The 22,408-nt window shown below is 45.1% G+C and overlaps 1 protein-coding gene across 4 annotated transcripts; it reads left to right on the top strand.

Moving 5' to 3' along the window:
- Window positions 1–750: 750 nt before the first annotated feature.
- Window positions 751–20,964, top strand: LOC102452431 (cystine/glutamate transporter-like). 4 transcript variants are annotated; one of them, XM_075939649.2, is made up of 13 exons: window positions 751–865; window positions 4,670–4,972; window positions 8,244–8,370; window positions 10,374–10,489; window positions 11,424–11,549; window positions 12,925–13,024; window positions 13,137–13,181; window positions 13,372–13,495; window positions 13,847–13,950; window positions 15,946–16,042; window positions 16,832–16,981; window positions 17,739–17,913; window positions 19,205–20,964. In XM_075939649.2, exons 2-13 carry the CDS (start codon window positions 4,777–4,779, stop codon window positions 19,267–19,269), a joined length of 1,425 nt encoding a protein of 474 aa, XP_075795764.1. In that variant the 5' UTR covers window positions 751–865; window positions 4,670–4,776; the 3' UTR covers window positions 19,270–20,964. The 4 variants fall into 4 exon arrangements, with proteins under 4 accessions (XP_075795764.1, XP_006133457.2, XP_075795781.1 ...); XM_006133395.5 differs by lacking the exon at window positions 751–865 and adding an exon at window positions 872–1,010; XM_075939666.2 differs by lacking the exons at window positions 751–865; window positions 4,670–4,972 and adding an exon at window positions 880–1,010.
- Window positions 20,965–22,408: the final 1,444 nt, after the last annotated feature.

Genomic DNA, 22,408 nt, shown 5'->3' with positions numbered 1-22,408 from the left:
CCTAATCAGAGTTGGAGGCCTTCAGGGTTTTGGTAACAGCCTGTAAGCTGTGCACTTGCGCAGCCACTCAGGAGAGATTCAAATGCTGCTCTACTGATTAGCAAGTGCCCACAGATAGTTTTTTGTTACTACGGGTGGTGCACATTCACATATGCCTTGGTGCATGTAAAATTTATTCCACACATGAATGGAAAAAATCCTCACTTGCGTGAGAGAGATTAGAGGGAACATTGGTAATAGCTGGTCCATACCTCGTCCAACATGGCTCAGTCAGTAATGTAGGTAAGGGAAGGCACAGCCTTCCCAAAATTGCCTATGTGTTCCAGCCACCTGGAAAGGCTGGGGCCACGGCATGACAGCCCAGCTTCCCCATCTACCAGGGAGAGCTGGGGCAGTGATGAGGCAGCCGTGGCTGCTGAGACTGAGGCCAGGGCTGCAGCACGGCAGCTCAGAAAGGACTGAGCTGGGGGTAGGCGGGGCTTTTGGTTCCAGGGGTGGGCCTTAGGCAGAAGGAGAGGGCTTGGAGCTTGCCTTCCTCAGCTAGGCCTTCACCTGCTACCCATGTAGTCCACATGGTCTTAGGGGCATCTGACTCAGTGCCCATCTCCTTTGCTGATCTTTTACAGTGACTGGCTGTCTCTGAGGCACAGCAGTCTCTCCTGTAACTAGTCCTGCTGCTGACAGACCTTCCTTTCTGAGAACTTTCCTTCCTCCAGGCTGAGCAAGCCTATGAGGCGTGTCTAGATAATGTTCACTGAGCTCATTAGCTTCCTCCTTAATTGAGGTATTGGGAGAGAAAAACAGGCGCAGATTTCGTTTAATGCCTGTGAAAGGTGGGGACTGGGAGACTGCCTTCTTGGAGCAGGTACAGGTACTTCTTCAGCTCTGTCTGTTCACTTTCTTCCTGAGGCTGCAGGATGCAGGATTTCTCTTGCTGAGGGAGGTTAAGGCCAGTGGAGCCTGATTCCCAGCTTGCTGAGACTTAGCAGTGTGGCTGCAGCAGTGCAAGGGTGAGTACGCTCCTGACTGAGGCTGTGTCTAGACTGCAGGGTTTTTTTGAAAAAAGTAGCCTTTTTTTGAAAAAACGTCACCTGCGTCTAGGTTACAGCCTCATTCTTTCGAAATTAAATCAAAAGAACGCAGCTTTTCTTTCGGTGGCGAAAATCCTCATTTCACGAGGAATACCGCCTTTTTCGAAAATGCTCTTTCAAAAAAAGGCATTCTTGAATGCAAACAGGGCTTTTTTGAAACAAAGCATCCAGACTGCCTGGGTGCTCTTTCGAAAAAGCGGCTCACTTTTTCGAAAGAAGAGGTTGCAGTCTAGAAATAGCCTGAGAGGCAAGATACGTTGTCAGGACAGTTGGCCAGTCACAGTGATGACACCATTTTTTAGCATGGCAGCTTGATGAGAACTAGCATGACTGTGGCTAGTCAGTCGGGGTGGGGCACTTCCCAGCTCACAGTGTGAGGTGCCCTCCTTGCTCTCCAGCTGAGAAGGGTCAGGAACCTGGATTTAATTCCTCCCCAGCCCCTCTTTGCAGTGAACTCTGTACTGTTGGAGTTTGCCAGGCTGCCTCACCACGTGTACCTGTGGGGACCACCACCAGGGGCAAGAGGGGAAGTGTCTCCATGACCATCCAGCATTTCTGCAGAGACTGGGAGCTAACTGTGTGGGCAGCCGTTCTTGCCATTTACCTATTCAATGGACTAATGTGCCCTCTTACCACAGTATCTGAGCACCTCCCAGCCTGTAATGTTCTTGTCCTCCCCTCACCCCTGGGAGGCAGGGAAGTGTGACTATCCCCATTCAACAGACAGGGACCGGGAGAGAGCGTCACACAGAAAATATGTGGTGGAGCCGTGCATCAAATCCAGGTCTCCAGAGTCTCAGATAAGTGCCCTGTCCACTGGCCCATCTTTATTTTGTGTAGGAAAGGAGCTGATGCTACTAACGCAGCATAGTCGGGCCACTGAGGAGCCACTGGAGTGGGTCTGTTTTCACTCACTAAGAAGGGATGCGAACTGGTAACCTGGATGTGAAGCTCTAAGTGGTTCTCCTTCTCCCCAACCATGGAAAGAGAGCTAGAGATTTGGATTTAAAATCTCACTATTCTGGAAATACCATTTTGTTTTGTAAGCTTTGTTTGCTGCAGATTTTAACCATTCTGAACTGTGCTGCTGTAAAGCGCACACGGTGCTGTCGCATTCAGTGCCCGTGAAACAAAACGCACTGTGCACCTTACCCCCTACCAGTGTGCTTTTTCCCCCCCACCTTCCCAGAGTTGGAGGAACTGGGGCTGCTTTGTGGATGTGGCTGGGTAGAGTCTAGACAGATGGGTAGATAGGTCCAGTCCGGTGGTGACTGCTCTCATTTTTATGGTTATAAACAGAGGGAATGTTAACAAGCTAGACAATATTTTTTTTAATTTGTTGTGCCTTTTGAATAGAGGTTTGGTTACTGTGTCCCATGGCTGTAGGGGTTATGTTGCATAAACAGTGATCTCATTCTCCATGGGGGGGCAGATCTCTCCGCCAAATCCAGATGTGCTGTGGCAGATACTTCTGTTTATCCAGCAGCTACTGGAGGTAGGGGAAATGAGGACGAGGTCACCCATCAAAATAAAAATCCGTTAGCTGGACACCTTCCCCCTGCTTCCAGGGTTTGAGTTCTGAAAACAGCTGGGTAGCTAACCACAGGCCAAGCTAAGAGGAGGAAAGAGGAGCTAAAATCAAGCTCGCTCCACCTTTGATCCTGCAGTAAGGGCTTCATCCCTAGAGGATGGTACCTCCTACCCCATTGGGGTACATGGCCATGTCACATTCAACCCCACCTTTCATCTGCATGGCTCTTCTTGGCAGCGAAACTACTGCCCCTGCCTGCCTTTTTCATTCCAGTCCTTCCCAATCATTCTGGAAGAGCATAACAAGTGGGGTTCCGCAGGGTCTGTTTTGGGACTGGTTCTATTCAATATCGTCATCAACGATTTAGATATCAGCATAGAGAGTACGCTTATTAAGTTTGCAGGTGATGCCAAACTAGGAGGAGTTGCAGCTGCTTTAGAGGATAGGTTTATAATTCAAAATGATCTGGACAAATAGGAGAAATGGTCTGAGGTAAATAGGATAAAGTTCTATAAGGACAAAAGCAAAGCGTTCCATTTAGCGAGGAACAGTCAGTTCCATACATGCAGAATGGGAAGCGAATGTCTAGGAAGGAGCACTGCAGTAACGGATCTAGGGGTTATAGTGGACCACAAGCTAAATATGAGTTAACAGTGTGACGCTATTGCAAAGGAAGCAAACATGATTCTGGGATGCATTAACAGGAGCGTTGTGAGCAAGACTTGAGAAGTCATTCTTCCGCTCTACTCTGCACTGATGAGGTCTGAACTGGAATATTGTGTCGAGTTCTGGCACTACATTTCAGGAATGATGTGGAGAAATTGGAGAAGGTCCAGAGAAAAGCAACAAGAATGATTAAAGGTCTAGAGAACATGACCTATGAGGGAAGACTGGAAAAAAGGGGTTGGTTTAGTTTGGAAAAGAGAAGACTGAGAGGGGACACAATAGCAGTTTTCAAGTACTTAAAAGGATGTTAAAAAGAGGAGGGAGACAAATTATTCTCCTTAACTTCTGACTCTGCACGCTTTTTATTTTGGGGAGGGGAGGGAAGATGAAAAAAAGGTTCTGGTACTCCGGGGGGAAAGTTGTTGAGCCAAAAAAAAAAAAAGCCGCACCGGGGGGCCAAAATGCCTTTATGGCCTCTTTAAGAGCTGCATGTCCCAAGTGGGCTTCCATCAGGAGCCCAGCCACCCCAGGAAAAGAGGTGCTGGTATGCCCAAGGAGAATGCAATTCATTTGTTATGCAGGGAAAATAGATACTGGTACATTGTCCTGGGCCGTACCATCACAAAAAAGCATTGACCCCTGATGACAGGACAAGAAGCGATGGGCTTAAATTGCAGCAAGGGAGGTTTAGGTGGGACATTAGGGGAAAGAAGGCAGGCACCTCACTTGAGCTCAGTGTTGCAAAGAGCCAAGACACCAGATCTTAAAAACAAAAATCTGCTAGCTGGACACCTTCTCCCTGCCTCCAGAGTTTGATTTTTGAAAACAGCGGGGCAGCTAACCACAGGATGGGTAAGTCCTAACTGTCAGTGTGATTAAACACTGTAATAAAGTGCCCAGCGAGGCTGTGAAATCTCCATCACTGGGGATACCTAACAGCACGTTAGACATGTGTGAGGGGTGAGCTTAGCTGGTACTTGGTCCTGCCATGAGGGTATGGGCCTGGACTTGATGACCTTTCAAGGTCCCTTCCAGTCCTCATATTCTAGGATTAGCCATCTTTCCCTGCCTCGGAGGATGTGCTACCTACTATGGAGCAGTGAGAAATAAAACATCTGGGTAAAAAAACCACGCCCTGGCTAATGTGCTGCTCTTGCCAAAGTGCACCTGGCTTTAGTCAACTGTTTATTAGTCTCCTTACATTTTTAAGGACAAGAATTTCAAAAGTGACTAGTGATTTTGTTAAGCTTAAATTTATAGGTGCCCAACTCAAAGCTTCTGAAAGGGTCCTGACTTTGACAGATTTTTATGTGCTATCGGCAAGCTGGCATCATTCCTACAAGCAGCTCCACAAATCTGACTTTCTCTTCCCCTACCACAGGTGAGCTGTGTTGACTGTGGGATTGAAAAGGACCCCTATGGTAGCACCTCTTCTTGAGGAATCCTTGACTTCTCAACACCCACCCCTGCTCTGAAATTGTAGAGACCATGGGCAAAGCCAAGAAAGAAGAGGAGGCTGTTTTTCTGAGGCAAAAGATCACTTTGCTGAGGGCTTTTTCACTCCTCGTTGGCAGCATGGTGGGCAGCGGCATCTTCATCTCTCCAAAAGGGGTGTTAAAAAACTCCGGCAACCTGGGTGTCTCCTTAATTGTCTGGTTTGCCTGTGGCATTCTCTCTCTGTTTGGTGGGTGCTGAGTTGCTTTACTCTTCTTGCTAAATGCTTGGTAGACGGATAAACTCGTGAATAATATTCATCTATAACAAAGGCCTAACTTTGCTTCTCCAGGAAAAGTACGTTAGGAACACAATGGACCAAACTCCTGTCTCCTAATGCCATAGAAGTGCAGCAAAAACAAGTTCCTGTGTCCACAGGGTTCCAGGGATCTGTTGTTTTAACTGGTTTGCCTGAGGGACTTGGGGAAAACCCAACACTTAACGCTGTTGTGTAGACATAGCCTATTTCTGAATAACTGACTTTATTCAGAAAGAGTGCATCTATACAGCAAGCCATTATTTTGAAGGACTACTTATTCCGACTCCTGTAACCCTCATTTCACTAGGAGTAAGGGAAGTTGAAGGAAGAGTGTTCTTCCTTTGACTTCCTGCTGTGTAGATAGCGCCAAAAGCCGAGTTAAGCTATTTTGACTTCAGCTACGCAATTCACATAGCAGAAGTTGTGTAGCTTAATTCGACTTTTGCCCTGCTGTGTAGACATGCCCTTAATACCCAGCATTGCAATATCATACAATGGGAAATAGCTTTAAGTGTTACATTCCACATGCAATGGCCAATTACATCAGCAATGTAATTGCTATCAGCAATTCTTTAGACAAACGCACACCTACACAAATATCCAACTTTTTTACACCCAGCGTACACACTCTCACACACTGTAATTATTCCTTATGCGAGTCATCACTCTTACTCCTCCATAACTTTCTGTCCCACTGCTCTGTCTGCTCTGTCTGCCATGGCTCCCACTGCTTTGCCTTCTTTCTTCAGTTATTTTAGCTCTTATCTTTCAGCTAATGTTTCTTCTTTCAGAGTTCACTCACTCTAACTTCTTCCACTCACACCCTCCTGCTCATACCTTGATGGACTCAAGCCTACCAGCTCTCTGCTTTATACACAAGTTTCGTCCTGTTGTGATTGGTTTATCCCTCAATCCTTTTCATTAGCATACCTATCTGGCAATATCTTTAAGCTTTTCTTGATTGGCCCATTCTTATGAACCAATCTCGTCAGCTAAACTTATCTGTCAATCAGAATGGGTCCTGACTGAAGTTTTGTGTCATGCTCAACTGACCCTTCCCTTCAGGTTTTAGAGTGACCGTTACCTCATACTATTGTCCGGATTGCTCCAAGACCACCATTTTAGTTTCTCTCTGACTGTGATTCCCTGAAACCAACATCTTGGGATCCCCAGGTGTAACTGCTTAAAATTATCTTTCTTAATTGTTAAACTCTTTATAAATATAAACATTCATACATTTATGTGCTCCTAATTATAATTCACAGTCATCCAATTTTACTAATTTAAATAAGTGATGGGCAAACTAGGCTTGTGAGTGGGCCACTTGAGTGGCACTTCTTCATCTCAGTGCGCCACAAGTCTGTTGTAACCAAGATGGACTCCCGGGATAGTGTAGTTTTGATAATTGCGCTTGTGTCCTAGAATTTGCAGGGTGAACCATAGCAGCACTTTGGATACAGAGGGAATGCATGGCGCGCTCAGTCAATATTGTGTGCAATTAGTATGCACCTCACTTCATGTGCCTTGCTTTACACACGTGTCACTTTAGTAGTACTGTTGGGGAAACAATGACAACAGAAACCAGTGGAATCTGGCAACCCTGCACATGAGCAATAGTAAACAAAATGTCTCACAAGCCACGCATGCATGTGGCCCACCATTGTAATAAAGATTAGAGGTATTTAGCTTAGGAAAGAGAAAACAAAGGGAAGTACAACAGGGTGCTGTCAGGCCGCCTTGTTTCCTGCCCCTGTTGGGCTGATACAGCCTCTCCCTGAGTTACGGACCAAATACTTGGCCGTAACTTGATCTGTTCGTAACTCGGACCCCATTGAGTTACATAGCGACTGCGCTGTTCATAAGCGCGGGTCGCATTCGTAACTCGGGGACCGCCTTTACGACTGCTTCATGGAAGCTTTGGTCATAAATGTGAACGGTCGTAACTCGACTGTTCGCAACTCGGGGACTGGCTGTAGTCACTCTGAGACCCTGGGTTTAGTAACCACCACTGCAGTTTATTTACGGGTTGTGCTTCCACCAACTTTTCACCAAATAAGTAGCATTTTACCTTCTAGAAGAGGGGAGAGCTATCTTCCTGCTTCCACTCCCTGCCTTTTCTATTTCTTCCTGTTCCTTCCCCCTGGCTTCCTTCTCCTGAGACTTTTATACAGCCCTAGCCTAGTTAGGCAGCAGCTGTTTCTGCTGCTTCCAATTCACCTCTCTTAATTGGAGCTGGAGTGTCAGAGGTCTGGCTCAGCAGTTTCTGCCCAGTCATGGGGAGATATGATAAAGGTTTATAAAATCATGAATAGTGCGGGGGGGGAAATGAATTCAGAAGTATTATTCCCCCCCCACACACACAATACAAAAGCTAGCAGTCACCTCTTTGTTAATAGCAAATGTAATGGAAACAAAAGGAAGTACTTTTTCATACAGTGCACAACTAACCTGTGGAACTCATTGTCATGGAATGTTGTGATGGCCAAAAGTATAACTGGGTTCAAAAGATGAGATACGTTCAGGGCTGAAAGGTCCATGATTGATTATTAGTCTAGAGTTAAGGGGTGCCAGCCAACCTATGCTTGGGGCAATCCTACACTAGAAGCTGGGACTAGAAGTCAGGAATGGGTCACTCCAAAATTGTCTGTTATGTACTCTTTCCTTGAATCTCTGATACCAGCAATTGTCAGAGACAGATTACTGGGTAAGATGGACCACGGTCTGAACTAGTATAGTAGCTCTTATGTTGAATGTTTTTAACTCATTTTAACTGATTCCTTCCCAATTATCACCTCTAATACCATTAACTCACAAACATCCCACTCTCCCCACCTCTAATATCATCAATTCACAGACACTTACCTTCCTTCCTCCCCCCCCCCCCCGCATCCCCCTCCTGTTCTGAAATGTGATTTGTCCTTTTCATATGTGTTCATTTTTTTTTAATTGTATCCTTTGGTATATATGGTTGTGACTATTTTCTTCCACTATTTGATCTGAGGAAGTGGGTCTGGCCCACGAAAGCTCATCATCTAATAAACCATCTTGTTAGTCTTTAAAGTGCTACATTGTCCTGCATTTTGCTTCAGCTACCCCAGACTAACATGGCTACATTTCTATCACTTTAATTCTTAATACATTCTATATGCAGTGGTAATTCAGTGACAGTTTACTAAATGCATTTTTACTTGATCTTTTCCAGGCGCTTTGTGCTATGCAGAGCTTGGAACAAGACTCACAAAGTCTGGAGGACATTACATCTATGTTATGGAGACATTGGGGCCTTTGCCAAGTTTCTTGTATCTGTGGGTTGAGTACTTTGCTATTTGGTAAGATTTCTTTTCTGCTACCTGAAGTTAGGTGTTAATAAGACCTGGGAAAGCCGTGGAAATGGATAAGCAGTGTATATGATTTTAAAAACTTCATAAAATGAGAAACCCTAGATGTTTCTTTGAAAGTCTTATAAAAGAAAGAAGGTGGAGGGAGTAAATAGCCACATGTGCACATTGCAACAGCATGTGCAAATCACTCTCTTCTCCAGGACATTTGGTTCCCTCATTATAGCACCGTCATAGTGATGTTATGATTGTCATTCAAAATAAAGCTAGCTTCTATTTTAAGCAACTTTAAACTCTCTCTTGATTTATCTTATGATGAAAATTCTCTGGATTAGTCCAGTTCTCAAAATAAATACGTTTTGGAAAATATACAACAAAGAAGTTTCTCCCATATTTTATGAACATGAAAAATCCCACATGGAAAGTGAGATAAACATGACATGTGAGAGATCAAACACTGAATTTTAATACTGACTAACTATAACTAATCTCAATTTATGTTTGTTTTCATGTTTAAGATGAGTGCTTTACATGGGGTTAGATGCAAGATATGTGGTAACATTTTGGTTTACTATATATTTGTTGTAGGATCACTTAACAATCTTTTACTTTAAGGCAGCATGCTTGGTTAAGGTTACTCTGAAAATCAGAATAATAGGACTGAATGAGACCTCGAGAGATCATCTTTTTTTAGTTCCCTGCACTCAGGGCAGGTCCAACTACTATCTCAACCATCCTTGACAAGTATTTGTCTAACCTGCTCTTAAAAATCTCCTAAAATGGAGACTCCATAGCCTCCCTAGACAACTTCATTACTTAACCACCCTGATGGTTATGAAATTTTTCCTAATGTCCAAACTAAACCATCCTTGCTGACATTTAAGCCCATTGCTTCTTGTCCTTTCTGCTGAGGTTAAAAGAACCATTTTCCCCCTCCTCCTTGTAAAAACCGTTTATGTACTTAAAAACTATTATGTACCCTCTCAATCTCCTCCAGATTAAACAAACCCATTTTTTTTCAGTCTTCCACTATAAGTCATGTTGTTTAGACCTTAATCTTATTTGTTGCTCTTCGCTGGACTTTCTCCCATGTGTCCACATCTTTCCTAAAATGTGACACCCAGAACTGGAAACAATAGTCCATATGAGGCCTAATCTGCATGGACTAGAGTGATCTTGCTTACATCACTCCTACTAACATGTACCAGAATGATGGATTCCCACCCCTCCCCAACGGTATTACACTGTGGACTCATTTTTAGCTTGTGATCCACCATGAGCCACAGATCCTTTTTCACAAAACTCCTTCCTAGGAAGGCATTTCCCCTTTTGCATGTGTGCAGCTGATGGTTCTTTGTAAGCAGAACACTTGGCATTTGTCCTTATTCAATGTCATCCTATTTACTTCATTTTGGCAGTTTATCTAGATCAGTGTTTCTGAAAGTGTACCGTGGAAATGCTTTAACTGGCCGTCCCGGTTTGTTTATGGACCAGCGCCGCTGCCACGGAGCCTTGTGGCTCCCATTGGATCTGTTTCGTCCTTTGCAGTCAAGGGGAGCTGTGGGAAGTGGCATGGGCCGGGCCACTGCTTCCCATGGCTCCCCTTGGCTGCAAAGGATGAAACGGAGCCAATGGGAGCTGCGAGGCTCCATGGAAGTGGTGCTGATACATAAACAAATTGGGACGGCCAGTTAAAACGTTTCCGCGGTACACTTTCAGAAACACAGATCTAGATAATTTTGAATTTTAATCTTATCCTCCAAAGCACTTGCAACCCCTCTCTGCTTGGTACAGAGATATTCACGAGAACCAAACCCAAAAGTGAACTCTGGGGGACCCCACTCACTATGCCCTCCCAGCTTGATTTAATTCTTTTTTCCCCTCTTTTTGTCCAATTTAAATGTTCAAATATTAACAGTCTTTAAGGTAGCCTCTTGTTTATGCTTAACACCAGCAAGTCAGTTCTAACTCCATGAATCCATCCCTCCTGCTAGGCCAGCCAATGTTGCAGTGATTTCTCTGGCGTTTGGACGCTACATATTGGAACCATTCTTTGCCCCCTGTGGAGCCCCACTTCCTGCTGTGAAGCTTGTATCTCTCTTGGGGTACTGTAAGTATAAAGCAGATAGAGGCCTAAACCACAACCCTTTTAATTCAGATTTCTAATTCCTTCCCCCCAAATTCAGAGATGTTTACAGGCAGGGTTTGGGCCTGTCCTGTTACAGATAAAACTGTGAAACGGGGATTCCATATTAAATTCAGAATCACCCAAAGTTCTAGAGTTCTGGTTTGGGCCTGTCTCTAGAGTGAAGGAACAAAGATGAGGTGCCAAAGCTGATGGGAATGGGTCTGTGGATTACAAAGCTGAGTGGAGAGAAGAAATCACCACTGGCCAAGCACTGCTATCAGACCGACTGGGACATGAAACCAGAGTTGTAGCCAGCACGTTTCAAGGTCTGATTTTACATATGGTCTAGTGTTGGCTGGAAGCTGTGTCAGGCTGGTGACATTTTGGAAGAAAGGAATGGGAGCTGACTGGGCTTGGCACACTGATGTTGAGGGCAGAGATTCTGTCTGTGGTGCAAGCTCCGTCAGAACATATCCACATATGGTTCAGGCTTGGTGATGCCAATCAGTGCAGTTGACAGGTGAAAGCGTGCGTGCCTTTCCAGTCCTGGCGGCTGCAAATGCAAAGACTGCTGTGAGGCAGGAAACCTGAGATGACATTGCACTCGTGGCTTATTGCATCAGCCAGGCACGAATTGCACAAAAGAAAATGTGAGAGAAGTGAACCAGACAGGGCTCCTCTCTCCAGGCGGTAACCTTTTTTTCCCCTTGAAATGCCATTTTCTGGGTCATGCTTTTATGGACTTAAAATACCCGTCCCTCTGAACGTTCTGCTCACCAAGAATTCTCCCCAGCACCAAGGGCGGGGAGTGTTGCTGTCTCTGGCACAAGGCTGAGACAATGGGAAAAACACGAGTAAAATTCTGATTGTGTTCTGAGCTCCAGCCATGGACGGTTTTCTTTGCCTTCTCCTCCAGACACAGTCCTCATCCTGAACTGTTGGAGCGTCAGCTGGACGGCCAGGCTTCAGATTGTCCTGACCGTCTTCAAACTCCTGGCTCTCGCGCTCATCATTGTTCCAGGGATGATGCTTCTGGCCCAAGGTGGGTCTGCGGGAGGGCATGTGTTAAGGGCTTGCCCACATGGGAAGGTTTTACCATTATACTGGTATCATTCTACCATCTAAGGATGTTAAATATCGGTTAATTGAATAGTCAATTAACCTCGTGAACTTTTATGGGTTACTTGACTCTGGCCACATTCCCACAGAGCCCTCTGCTACTCCACACTACTGCCTCTGTATCAGAGGTAGCAGCACGGGGTGCCAGGCGGGAGCTGGTCTGAGAGGGAAGCCAGTTTAAAAACAAGCTCTCCTCGTGATAGAGGCAGCAGTGCTGGGTGCCAGCAGCCTTCTGCAGGGGGGTGTTTGAGCTGCTAGACCCGGCATGAACCTGAACTGAGCTGGGCTGCCTGCCCGCCCGGCTCCTAATATGCTTTAAATGTTGAGCCACAGTGAGGGTAGGTCCCAGACCTGGTGTGAGCCAGGACCAAACCGGGCTGTAGGGCAGACTGCTAAAAAATTTACTAGCAAGGTAAGGAGGGAAATGAGTGTAATCTATAGAAATAACCAATAATCTTTCGCTTATTGATTAATTGGTTAATCAACTACACTGTTATATCCCTACTACTGACATAGTTTAACAGTTGCACTAGTACAACTCCCAGCATAGATGCTCATATTGTGAAAGTGTCTTCACTACCTGAGATCAAAGCTCCAGATAGTGCGCTCCTGGGGTTCAATTTAGCAGGTCTAGTAACTGACCTCTGATATTGCCCCCATCGACCCTGGTACTCAATGGGGTCATGAGGTGCAAGGGAAGTTGATGGGAAAGTATTTCCCATCCATCTCCTGCAGTGGAGATGCCACAAATTCATGCTAAGGTATGTGGACTCCAGCTACGCTATTCTAGTTGCTGGAGTTGCTTATCTTAGGTCAACTTTCTCTGGTAGCGTACATCTGGCCTTATAGACCTCAGAATTACAGGTTGTACCTAATGTGACCACACCGGGATTATAAATCATTCATTAGGGTGTCACAAACAATAAGTCCTTTTATTTGTAACACTTCTGCCAGGTAGCGCCAGCAGCAGCCAGGGCCAGGTTCAATATCAAGGGATTCCTCATCCATCCAACACAGAATGGGCTGGAGCTCCCACCCAGTAACCTAGGCAATTCACACCCACCCCTGAGCGCCTCAGAAAGGCCATGCTTCCCCACTCGCAAGCACAGAGTCTGAGTGTAGAGAAGAAACCTTTAATAAAAGGGGAGGGCAGTAGTGTGGCATTAATTTGGGAAAGCACCAGAAACAAAGTTCATAATGGAACCTTTTCTGCATATTTTTCCCCCACCCCTAAAGGGTAAGTCTCTGTCTCCAGTGCTTCCCTGCTCTCTAACCCGGTGTTTCTCTCCTATTTTTAGGCCACACTGAAAATTTCCAGGATGCTTTCAATAGTCAGTCACTGGTTTTGGACAAGCTGCCCTTGGCTTTTTATGCTGGGATGTTTGCATATTCAGGCTGGTATGTGCAGTCAGGGTCATTTAATGGACGGTAGAATCTACTCCTAAGTCTCAGGGCTTCTCTTGAGCCATCATTCAAACTCCACCATAACCTGTCTTCTTTCCCGCTGCAGGTTTCAGACGAGCTTTGTGCGAGAAGAACTGGTCCGACCTGAACGGTAGGACGGGGAGAGGGGCCTTTAATACCAGCCACTGGAGGCAGCATGATTTCAACATAAGCTGCCTTCCAAATAGAAAGAAAAATAATAGTTAATTTTGCTATTGCCCGGAGTGGTAATACTGATAATGTGAGTCAAACAAAACAAAGATCATCTCTGTTAATTAGCACTGTATCTCCCACTTCTGTAGAAATAACCCGCTGGCTGTGATCGTGTCTGTGCTCACTGTAATGGTGGGGTACATGCTCACCAACGTGTCCTATTATACAGTTTTGACAGTAGAAGATGTGTTGGCATCCCAGGCGGTGGCTGTGGTGAGTTGTAAACCCCATTATTGGTTTTCTTCAGAAGGAACAATTTACACTAAGTGGGTGGGGTGGGCTGCGGAGGCTTCTAGGATGTGGACAAAAATAATGGATTTTATAGCAGAAAGGCCTTCAGGTTTGTCACGTCTCATGAGTATTAGCAAGTAATAACATCTGGCTTCATCTGAGGAAATGGAAAAAAGCAATAGAGATCTAGAGGGTGGTGGGGATGAGGAATAGGTAATACGGATTTGGGAGTAAGAGGAGATCTATTTTAAGCCATCCAGCTGTTTCCATGAAGCCTGATGCCACTCAGGGATTACGAGAGTGTTTCTGAACTGAATCGTCTCTTTCCTCCAGAGTTTTGCACAAAAAGCTTTCCAGAGCCTCATCTCCGTGATTCCCATCCTGGTTGCTCTGTCCTGCATTGGAACCATAAATGTGGCAATCATTACATTTTCGAGGTCAGACTCTTAAATCTCGGACATTCATAGTATAGACAGGAGGAGAGCATAGGGAACAAATCTGTTGACCTGTAGCTATCACTCATCAGCTAGCTGAGACCCAAGCAATCCTGAGACACAGCTCAGAAAATACAGACTTCTCCAAGCCCAGGGCCTCCTCCCACACTCCAAACACTTCATCTCCATCGCACCCCAGAGCCTGCACCCTCAGATGGGGTCTGGACCCATCCCAGTCTAGGGCTTCCTCTCACACCCTGAACCCCCTTGCCCTGCCTCCCCATCCTAGAACCTTCTAGTATACTCAAAAACCCTCATTCTACCCCTAGGGTTGCCAGATGGTTTAAAAAAAAATATTGAACACACATGCTAACAATTTGTCGAGCATTAAAACCCCCCCAAAAACCCATCACCATGCTTAAGACCCAATGGGAACTTTATTAACAACAATCTCAAGAGTCTATATCCTATTTTTTACATTAAATAGTGCAGCTTTTATCATTTTTTTTTTCAAAAACTCATATTTTTGATGAGCAGAGAGGCAGACCCCAGGGCAACCCAATGGCAGGGTTGAGGGTGGCTGCGGGGAACTCAAGCAGCAGGAGTGGGTAGGAAGGTGAAACCCACATAGCCAGGTCTTTGGGTGGCCCAGTGGGAACAGGCAGAAATTCCACCCCAGTCAGTTTTGGCTGAGACGGGAGCCTAAATACACAGCCAGAAGGCACCTGCGGGCTTCTCTCCCGGACTACAGCTGCACCATGTGCTTGAAGAGCACTCAGGAGCACGGACAGGGCTCCTCCTCCTCCCCAAGATGTCACTCCCATGTCAGAGGCAACAAGACGCAACGGACCAGCAGAGGGCTCCCAGCACCGAAATGCAATCGTGGTCCTGCCTCTCCAACCACTCCTCTTGCCCCTGCCCCCACCAGGCTTCGGTCTGGCACCCAGCCGGAAAAGCAGAAAATATCGGACATTGCACATGTCTGGTATTGTCTGGTATTTTTTACCAGACAGAAGACGCGATTTCTGGATTATCCGGGTGAAAACCAGGCACCTGGCAACCCTATCTACCCACCCAAGAGCCTGCACATCCAGATGGAGCCCTATCCCCCCAACATACACCAACCCCATCCTGGCGCCACTCCAGAGCCCTCACTCTAGAGTCTAGTCAAAAGATGTAATTGTGTTGGGTCGTGGGCATCAAAAATTCTCTTCAACTGAGTCATGAGGAAAAAGTTTGAAAACACTGATCTAGATGCCCTAGCATCTGGCCAGAGGTTTGGGAATCCCCCAGCCTGTTATTCCATGGAACACCACTCTCCCATCCCCTGCCTTGTAGCCAAATCTGCACCATGAAACAGGTTTGAATATATGTACTAAAAATGGGCCACGGAACCCTTTTAGAATTTTGGGAAACCCCAGCCAGGAAAATTAGTTGAGCCCCGCCCTTCCTCCCCCCCCCCCCCCCAAAAAAAAAAGCGAGAGCTGTCTCTTTAACCGGGGGAGGCAGGCGAGTTCAGAGTTCTCACAGAACCCTCCCTTGGGTTCAATGGAGCACCATTTGGGAAACACTGCTCTGTGCAGGGGTGGGGGGAACGAGTGCTGCAGTAGCACTTCTAGCTGTTCCTTTTTGCTGCTTCTCCAGAACAGGGCCAGGACATCCTAGCCTCCAGCATGAAAAATGGAGTTTCTCCATAAGGGCCAGCTCCTGGGGACTTACGGAAATTTCCCAGAGAATTAAGAGAGTTTGACTTCTTTTTTTCAAAGTCACCCATGAGTTTCTGCATCAGGAAGCTGTGCAAAGAGTTATGGGATAGGTAGCAGAGGATGGTGCAGCTACCAAGATGTTGACAAGTACAAACTGCACCCTAATTTGCATGGTATGTGTGGACAGCCAGTGTTATGGGTATTTACACTGGCTTTATGCTACCACTTACTCAGTTCTCTAGTGCAGGAGACTAGAACTCAGGTCCTTGTACTGCTCCATGTCTCCTTTCAGGACTCTGTTTGTGGCTTCAAGGGAGGGTCAGTGGCCTCCTCTCTTCTCCATGATCCACATCCGAAGGCACACGCCCCTTCCAGCCGTCATGTTAATGGTGAGGAGAGCTGATTAAATTGGAATTTCTGCTATTCTGCCCTTCTGGTTTTGCTTTATTGTACATGCCACTATGCATAGATAGGTGTGTGAGGCTTAAAGGGAATCAAGTTACTCTCCGGTCTCTGAAGAGTAAAAGGGATAGAAAAAGCTTTCTGTTGATATTTATTCACACTTGCAAAACACTTTACATTGATTCCATATTGCAATGTATTATCAGGTAGCTTAGTGATTGCGGTAAGATTTGCACTCCAGATCTCCTGACTCCCTGTCCTGAATGTAAAAGCCTACGACCATGTAGCCTAAATTAAGAAGGGTGCTGCCACCTCCCACAACCATGTCTCAAAATTATCCCAGAAAAATGTGCCTTCCTGGTTTTGCAGGCTCCTTTGTGGCTGATGGAGTGCTTTAAATATCACAGACACTGACATGTCAGGGGATGGGTTGAGGTCACATGAAATAAATTTTTGTGCAAAATGTTTCACCAATTTTGCATGGCCATTATAGGTGCCTTCTAGCATGAACAGTGTCTTTTTTGATGCAAAGTGGTGCAAACTTGTTTTATTTGCAAACAAAGCATTTTGCCTGCCAGGCATTCCCACCCTGAATCCTCAATTGCAGTAAATATAGAGGTCTCAGCTGAGCATTAAAATCAGCCACTATCCCAGAGTGCCAGCTGTATCTCACTGCAGCAGCCTATAAATGGGAATTTCTGACCCATCAATGTTTTTAAATTGCTAAAGTCTGGCATGAGGATTTAATCAACATGTTTTACCTTTACAATCCCCAGTTCCCATTGGTTACTGTCATGGTGTGCTTTGGAGACATCTACCAGCTACTGAATTTCTTCAGCTTTTCCCGATGGCTCTTCATAGGACTAGCCACACTTGGGCTGATCATCCATCGTTATCGCCACCCTGAACTGCCCAGTCTCTTCAAGGTAACACATGGCCAGCTTCAAAGAGAAGAGGACACAAGCCCATGGTTATTGTAACAGACTTCTGTCCCTATTGTTCGCTGAGAGCTAGAACATGATGCACATGACCTCGGATCCATTTAGAGATCGGGACCCAGCAAAGGATATGGGGGAAACTTTTTGTCTGCCACTGGAACGATCAGCCAGCCTTTAATACAATGGTGTTCTATCCACTTGTGAACAGTCATGTTTAATTAAGAAGGTAGTGTGGTCCAGGGGGTAGGAGATCAGGAGATCTGGTGAAAATAGATAGTCCCAACCCCACTCTCTGATACACACATCAGAAGGGGGGTGTCAAAACACTCCCCATGGTGTTTGCCAGAACAAAACACAAGCCTCAGCCAAACCTCACTCCTGAACTTAGTTTGTCTGTGGGGTTTCTCCCTATAAGACTCCTATATCTCAGCCCCTAGTTTCCTGTCTCCAGAGAGTTCTTCCAATAACTCTTCTGTTACAGCTTGCGCTCCCTGTAAGCTGAGTGCTGGGGCAGCTGCACAGGAGAGATTCAGGTGCCACCCAGCTGACTGACAGAGTGTCCACAGCCAGCAGAATGTGTTTCTAGTGGTGGTGCACATCCACATCTACCTTGGTGCACATAACAAACTGTATTCCACGCATGGATGGAAAAAATTAGAGAGAACATTGGTTCCAACCCCATCATTATTTGGACAAATTGCAATGGTCAGATATGATTAGAAAGATCTGTGCTCTTTTTTCCCAGGTTCCTCTCTTCATTCCTGTCTCCTTCACCATTATTTGCCTCTTTGCTGTGACAATGTCTTTCTACTCAGACCCCGTGTATATCAGCATTGGCTGCGCCATGGTTTTAAGTGGCTTTCCAGTCTATTTCTTGGTAGTCAACAGGCCAATACCTGACTGTTGCCGAGCCACGTTCTGTGAGTATAAATTTGATTAAAAAGGATAACATCGTAACATCCTGTCATAATAGATCCTGCGCAGGATTCAGAACTCTCTACCTGTATGAGACTGTGTGTGCTAAGTCTGGGTTTAATATGAAGAAACATATAACTTAAAATTAAAGGAGAACCCAAGCTGCAGTAATTTGCTCTAGATCTGAATGTCATCAGGATTTGGGGATCTGGTTCGAGGGTTTTAATTGGCCCCACTTCTAAAGAAAATGTATTGTGATTCGGGGATTACTTAAATCCTTGAGAACTCACACCATCTTTATAGGTGACACACCTATGAAATTTGCTATTTAAGCTGTAAACAGCCCACAAAAAATGTGATCTCCCCACAGCATTTCTCAGACTGGGGACTTAGACCAAAAAGGGAGTCACAAGTCTACTAACGGGTCACAGTATTGCCCCCTTCATTTCTCTGCAATGCCTGCTAGGTGGCGCTGCCTTTAGAGCTGTGCACCCAGGCAAAAGTGGCTGCTCTCTGCTCTGCCTTCATAGCTGGTGAGACAGAAGCTTTTGGCCCACTGTCCAGCTGTGAAGGCAGAGCCACCAGCCAGCAGCAGCAGAGAAGTAAAGGTGGTCTGGGGGGCCCAGGCAGCAGGCGCCACTCTTTGCCAGCTGTGAAGGCAGAGAGGCCAGAGACCAGATTTCACAGTCCATGATGTGATGTTCATGGCCGCAAATTTGGCAGACCCCAATTTTGATGCTTTGCGGTCATGTTTCTGTGGAAAGCCTGGGGAAGGAGAAGGGAGGAAGCCAGGGAGAGAAGGGAAATACACTTTTTTTCTAGTTGCCAGTATATACTTGTAAATAGACAAAAGATACATGTTGGTCATGAAGCACCAAGATTGTATCCTGTCTTGAGAAGTTTCAGGAAGATACATTTTGAGAAGATTTTCCCATGTAGTGTCAAGCACAATGATTCAGGGGTAGCACGTGAAATACAATGTCTGTCTCTCAGATAAAGCACTGACCAAATCCATGTTTTACTCTGCACCCTGACTTTTTTAGATGAGTTGGTGCATTAGTAAGTTTCCTCTGGGTTCTGTACTTTTTACGAGCATTAAAAACATCTAAGTAGATACACAAGGAAAGGCAGCAGAGATAGTGTTTTGCTAAAGAATGGGCTATATTAGAAATGGTTTCAGTTGCACTGAAATAAATTATTTCTCTACATAAAATGCTTTGTCTAAACACAACAGTTTTAACATAGTTCAAACCCCGCCAAATTAAATATTCATCCTTCCTTTCTCTCTTGTGGCAGATTATCTTACATTCAAACTTCAGGTACTGCTGGAAGTAGTCAGACAGGAAATCAGGACCTATTGAAGACCACATCTTATTGGAGAAGACACACAGTGGCTTGTCCAATGGAAGCCACTAGTCTACTTTCTGATTCTTTAGGCCCTGCTAAGAGATCAGGAGGCACTCTTAATTTTGCAGTCAGTGCAATACAACTAGAGATGTCCAGAACAAATAACCTGAATCCAAGCACTTCTAAGCTTTGGTAATCGGAATCTGTATCAGAATTTTGCATCTGTTTCTTTCATTCTAAACCAAAACTTCACATCTGACTTTGGGAGGGGTTCAAAAATCAGGATTCATATTTTGTAGGTTGGTCCATCTCTCCATGAGACAAATGATTTTTGGTTTCCTAGACCTTGAGTGCTAGCAAGGACAAGGGGAGGAAGAGTGCTTGGTACACAATCCAAATATCAATTAAATGGATGGCTAGGGAATAGAAATTCAACTTGCAGAGGGAAGTGCTCTTGAGATCTGAAATGGAGTTCTAAGGTTAAATTAGAGCGAGAGCGAGCTACTTAAGAGAAGCAGAGGGCTAGGTGAACTTCCATTCTCCTTTCATTGGGCTTGGATAAAATGATCTTTGGGATTTAAAGTTCAGTAGTTCTTTGGGAAAGGACTCAAACATGCCTTGATATGTCTCTCGGATTTCCAGATCAAATTTATTTGGTTTGCAAGAACAAAACCTGTTCTGTTTTGATGTAACAGCCCAGGCTGAAATCTGAAAGTCAAACTTTTTTTCTACTTTTTTGGCATCATTACTAGTAAAGATTTTCCTGGCTAAATTCCAACCTCATATCTGTGCAGACCCGTAGTTGGATTGCACAGGCATAATCCAGTAGAATAGCAGAACTTGGCCCTGTAAGAGTTTGTCAAGTAACATGGACAAGAATTGTTAACAAAACTAGAATAAACCTCTCTTTCTCTCATAATGCACCTAACAGAATCTTTTGTCACTAAAGCTAGCATCCATGACCCTCAATTCACATTGGGAGCAGCAGGTCAGAGTAAGGAGGTACAAGGTATAACTGCATTTTAAAGGAATCTCAAATGTAAGTCATTGCTGAGTTCAGGTCAGGGATGTTGATAAAAAACATTTAAATGCAGTGAGAATATGCATAGACATAAAGGTTTTGATCCAGCATAGCATGTAAACATCTATTTTAATTATAAGCACATGCTTAAATGCTTTGATGGTTCAGGACCTAAATGCTCATTTAAACAAAGCTTCATAATATTTTTTATTTACAGTGTAATATTGATGTTCCAAAATTTTGTCCAGGTGCCACATTAATCAGATATTTATGAGAACTTTTAAATGTGTGACTCACAGTGTAGTAGATGAGACTCACTCAGAGGGGTAGCCATGTTAGTCTGTAACTGAAAAAACTTAAACAACAAATCGTTTTGCAACACCTTGGAGACTAACAAAAAATGTAGATGGTATCATGAGCTTAGTGGGTTGTGCCTATGAAAGCTCATGATACCATCTACATTTTTTGTTAGTCTCTAAGGTGCTGCAAGACTATGTGTATCAGGAATTGTCCATCTAGCCCTCTGAAAAGCAGAAGACCAGAATGCAAAGCATTTTAAGGATTTCATGTTAAGCCTCCAAATATTCAGATCAACAGCAAAGTAACATTTACAGAATTGTAATGGAATCAGTTGAAACTCTATTAAATGTATTCTTGACCCTTTTCCAAATAAAGTTTTCAGATGTGATTGAGAGTCATTCTTTTTGTTGAGGTTTGTCCTCACACTGAAGAGGAACTAGATCAGTGGTCACAACCAACAGATTGGGCTCTACTGGCAGATCTTGGAGCCTCTGACAGGTGATCCTTATTGGACTGGCAAAGAGGCTGTTAGGGAGGGATTAGCTCAGTGGTTTGAGCATTGGCCTGCTAAACCCAGGGTTACGAGTTCAATCCTTGTGGAGGCCATTTGGGGCAAAAATTCATCAGGAATGATGCTTGGTCCTGCTGTGAAGGCAGGGGACTAGACTTGATGACTGATCAAGGTCCCTTCCAGTTCTAGGAGATAGGCAATCTCCATTAATTTTTTTTTTTACCTGCACTTCAGCTGCCCTTCCACCCACTGCCATGCTTCTCCTGCTGCCTGCCTTGGAGCTGTGCCCCAAGAGCCTCCTGATTGCTGTGCAGGGTGAAGGAAGCAGAGGAGGGGGCGCTGATGTCAGGGTGTCCCCCGTGCTCCATCCCTGTACTGCATCCCCACGGAGGGTCATGACAGGGCTCAGGCTGGATGGAGCTTGCTGGTAGCTACTCCTATGTCTGAATGCTCTCAGCATACTTCAAGGGACAAGCAAATCTCTGTCACTCTCACACACTGTGTGTGTGTCTCACTCACACAAACACACTGTCTTTCTGGGTGTGTCTTTGTTACTCGTCAGATTGACAAGCAGCAATCAATTCAGCGGGGGCTGGTCAGCTTATTGCGTTTAGCACAGATGTGATAAATCAGCCACTAAATGCTCTCCCATTGACTCAGTACTCCACTGGAATGAGCAGAGTAGGTGGAGTCAGCAGAGAACGTGAGCTGTGGACTTACTGTGATGAAGATACTGTGGTAAATAAATCTAGATACATCAACTTCAGCTTTGTGGTTGTGTAGCTTAGACGCCTCATCCACACTGATCTCACTCACCTCCTGACACAACACATACTTGTGTTGTTGCTGTTACTTCTTTCAAAGTGTGTTATTTCAGGTTTTGACTGGTCCATGCATTTTATAGTCTTTCTTTCTGTCTTATGCTTAAATTGAGTAGTGAGTTCTAAAATGCCTGACCTGTCACGGCAGGAGTAATTATCCCTGTAATTTTTTAAAAGTATATATTACAGGTAAGCTTTGGTTTGTACTGGTGATGCACATCTGCACACTGGTGCACGTAACAAGATGAATTCCCTCTACTTTTTTCCATCCATGGGCAGAACACTGGCTGGGAGTCACCTGGAATTTGGACTCAATCTCCTGGAGGCTCCTGCAGTCTGCTAGCAGCCCAGCAGTGCATCAGGGCTAAGGTACACCCCCCCCCCCCACACACACACATCCTGGCCCTAAGCCCCAGGGCCAGTCCTAACCAATTGGCAGCCCTGGGCGACCATCTGGCTTGGCCAGATGGTTTCAAAAAAGATACCGAACAAAAATTTGT

This window comes from Pelodiscus sinensis, chromosome 1, assembly GCF_052426305.1.
Source record: "Pelodiscus sinensis isolate ZL-2025 chromosome 1, ASM5242630v1, whole genome shotgun sequence".
Lineage (NCBI taxonomy): Eukaryota > Metazoa > Chordata > Testudines > Trionychidae > Pelodiscus > Pelodiscus sinensis.
This window is presented reverse-complemented; position numbering and strand designations above follow the sequence as displayed.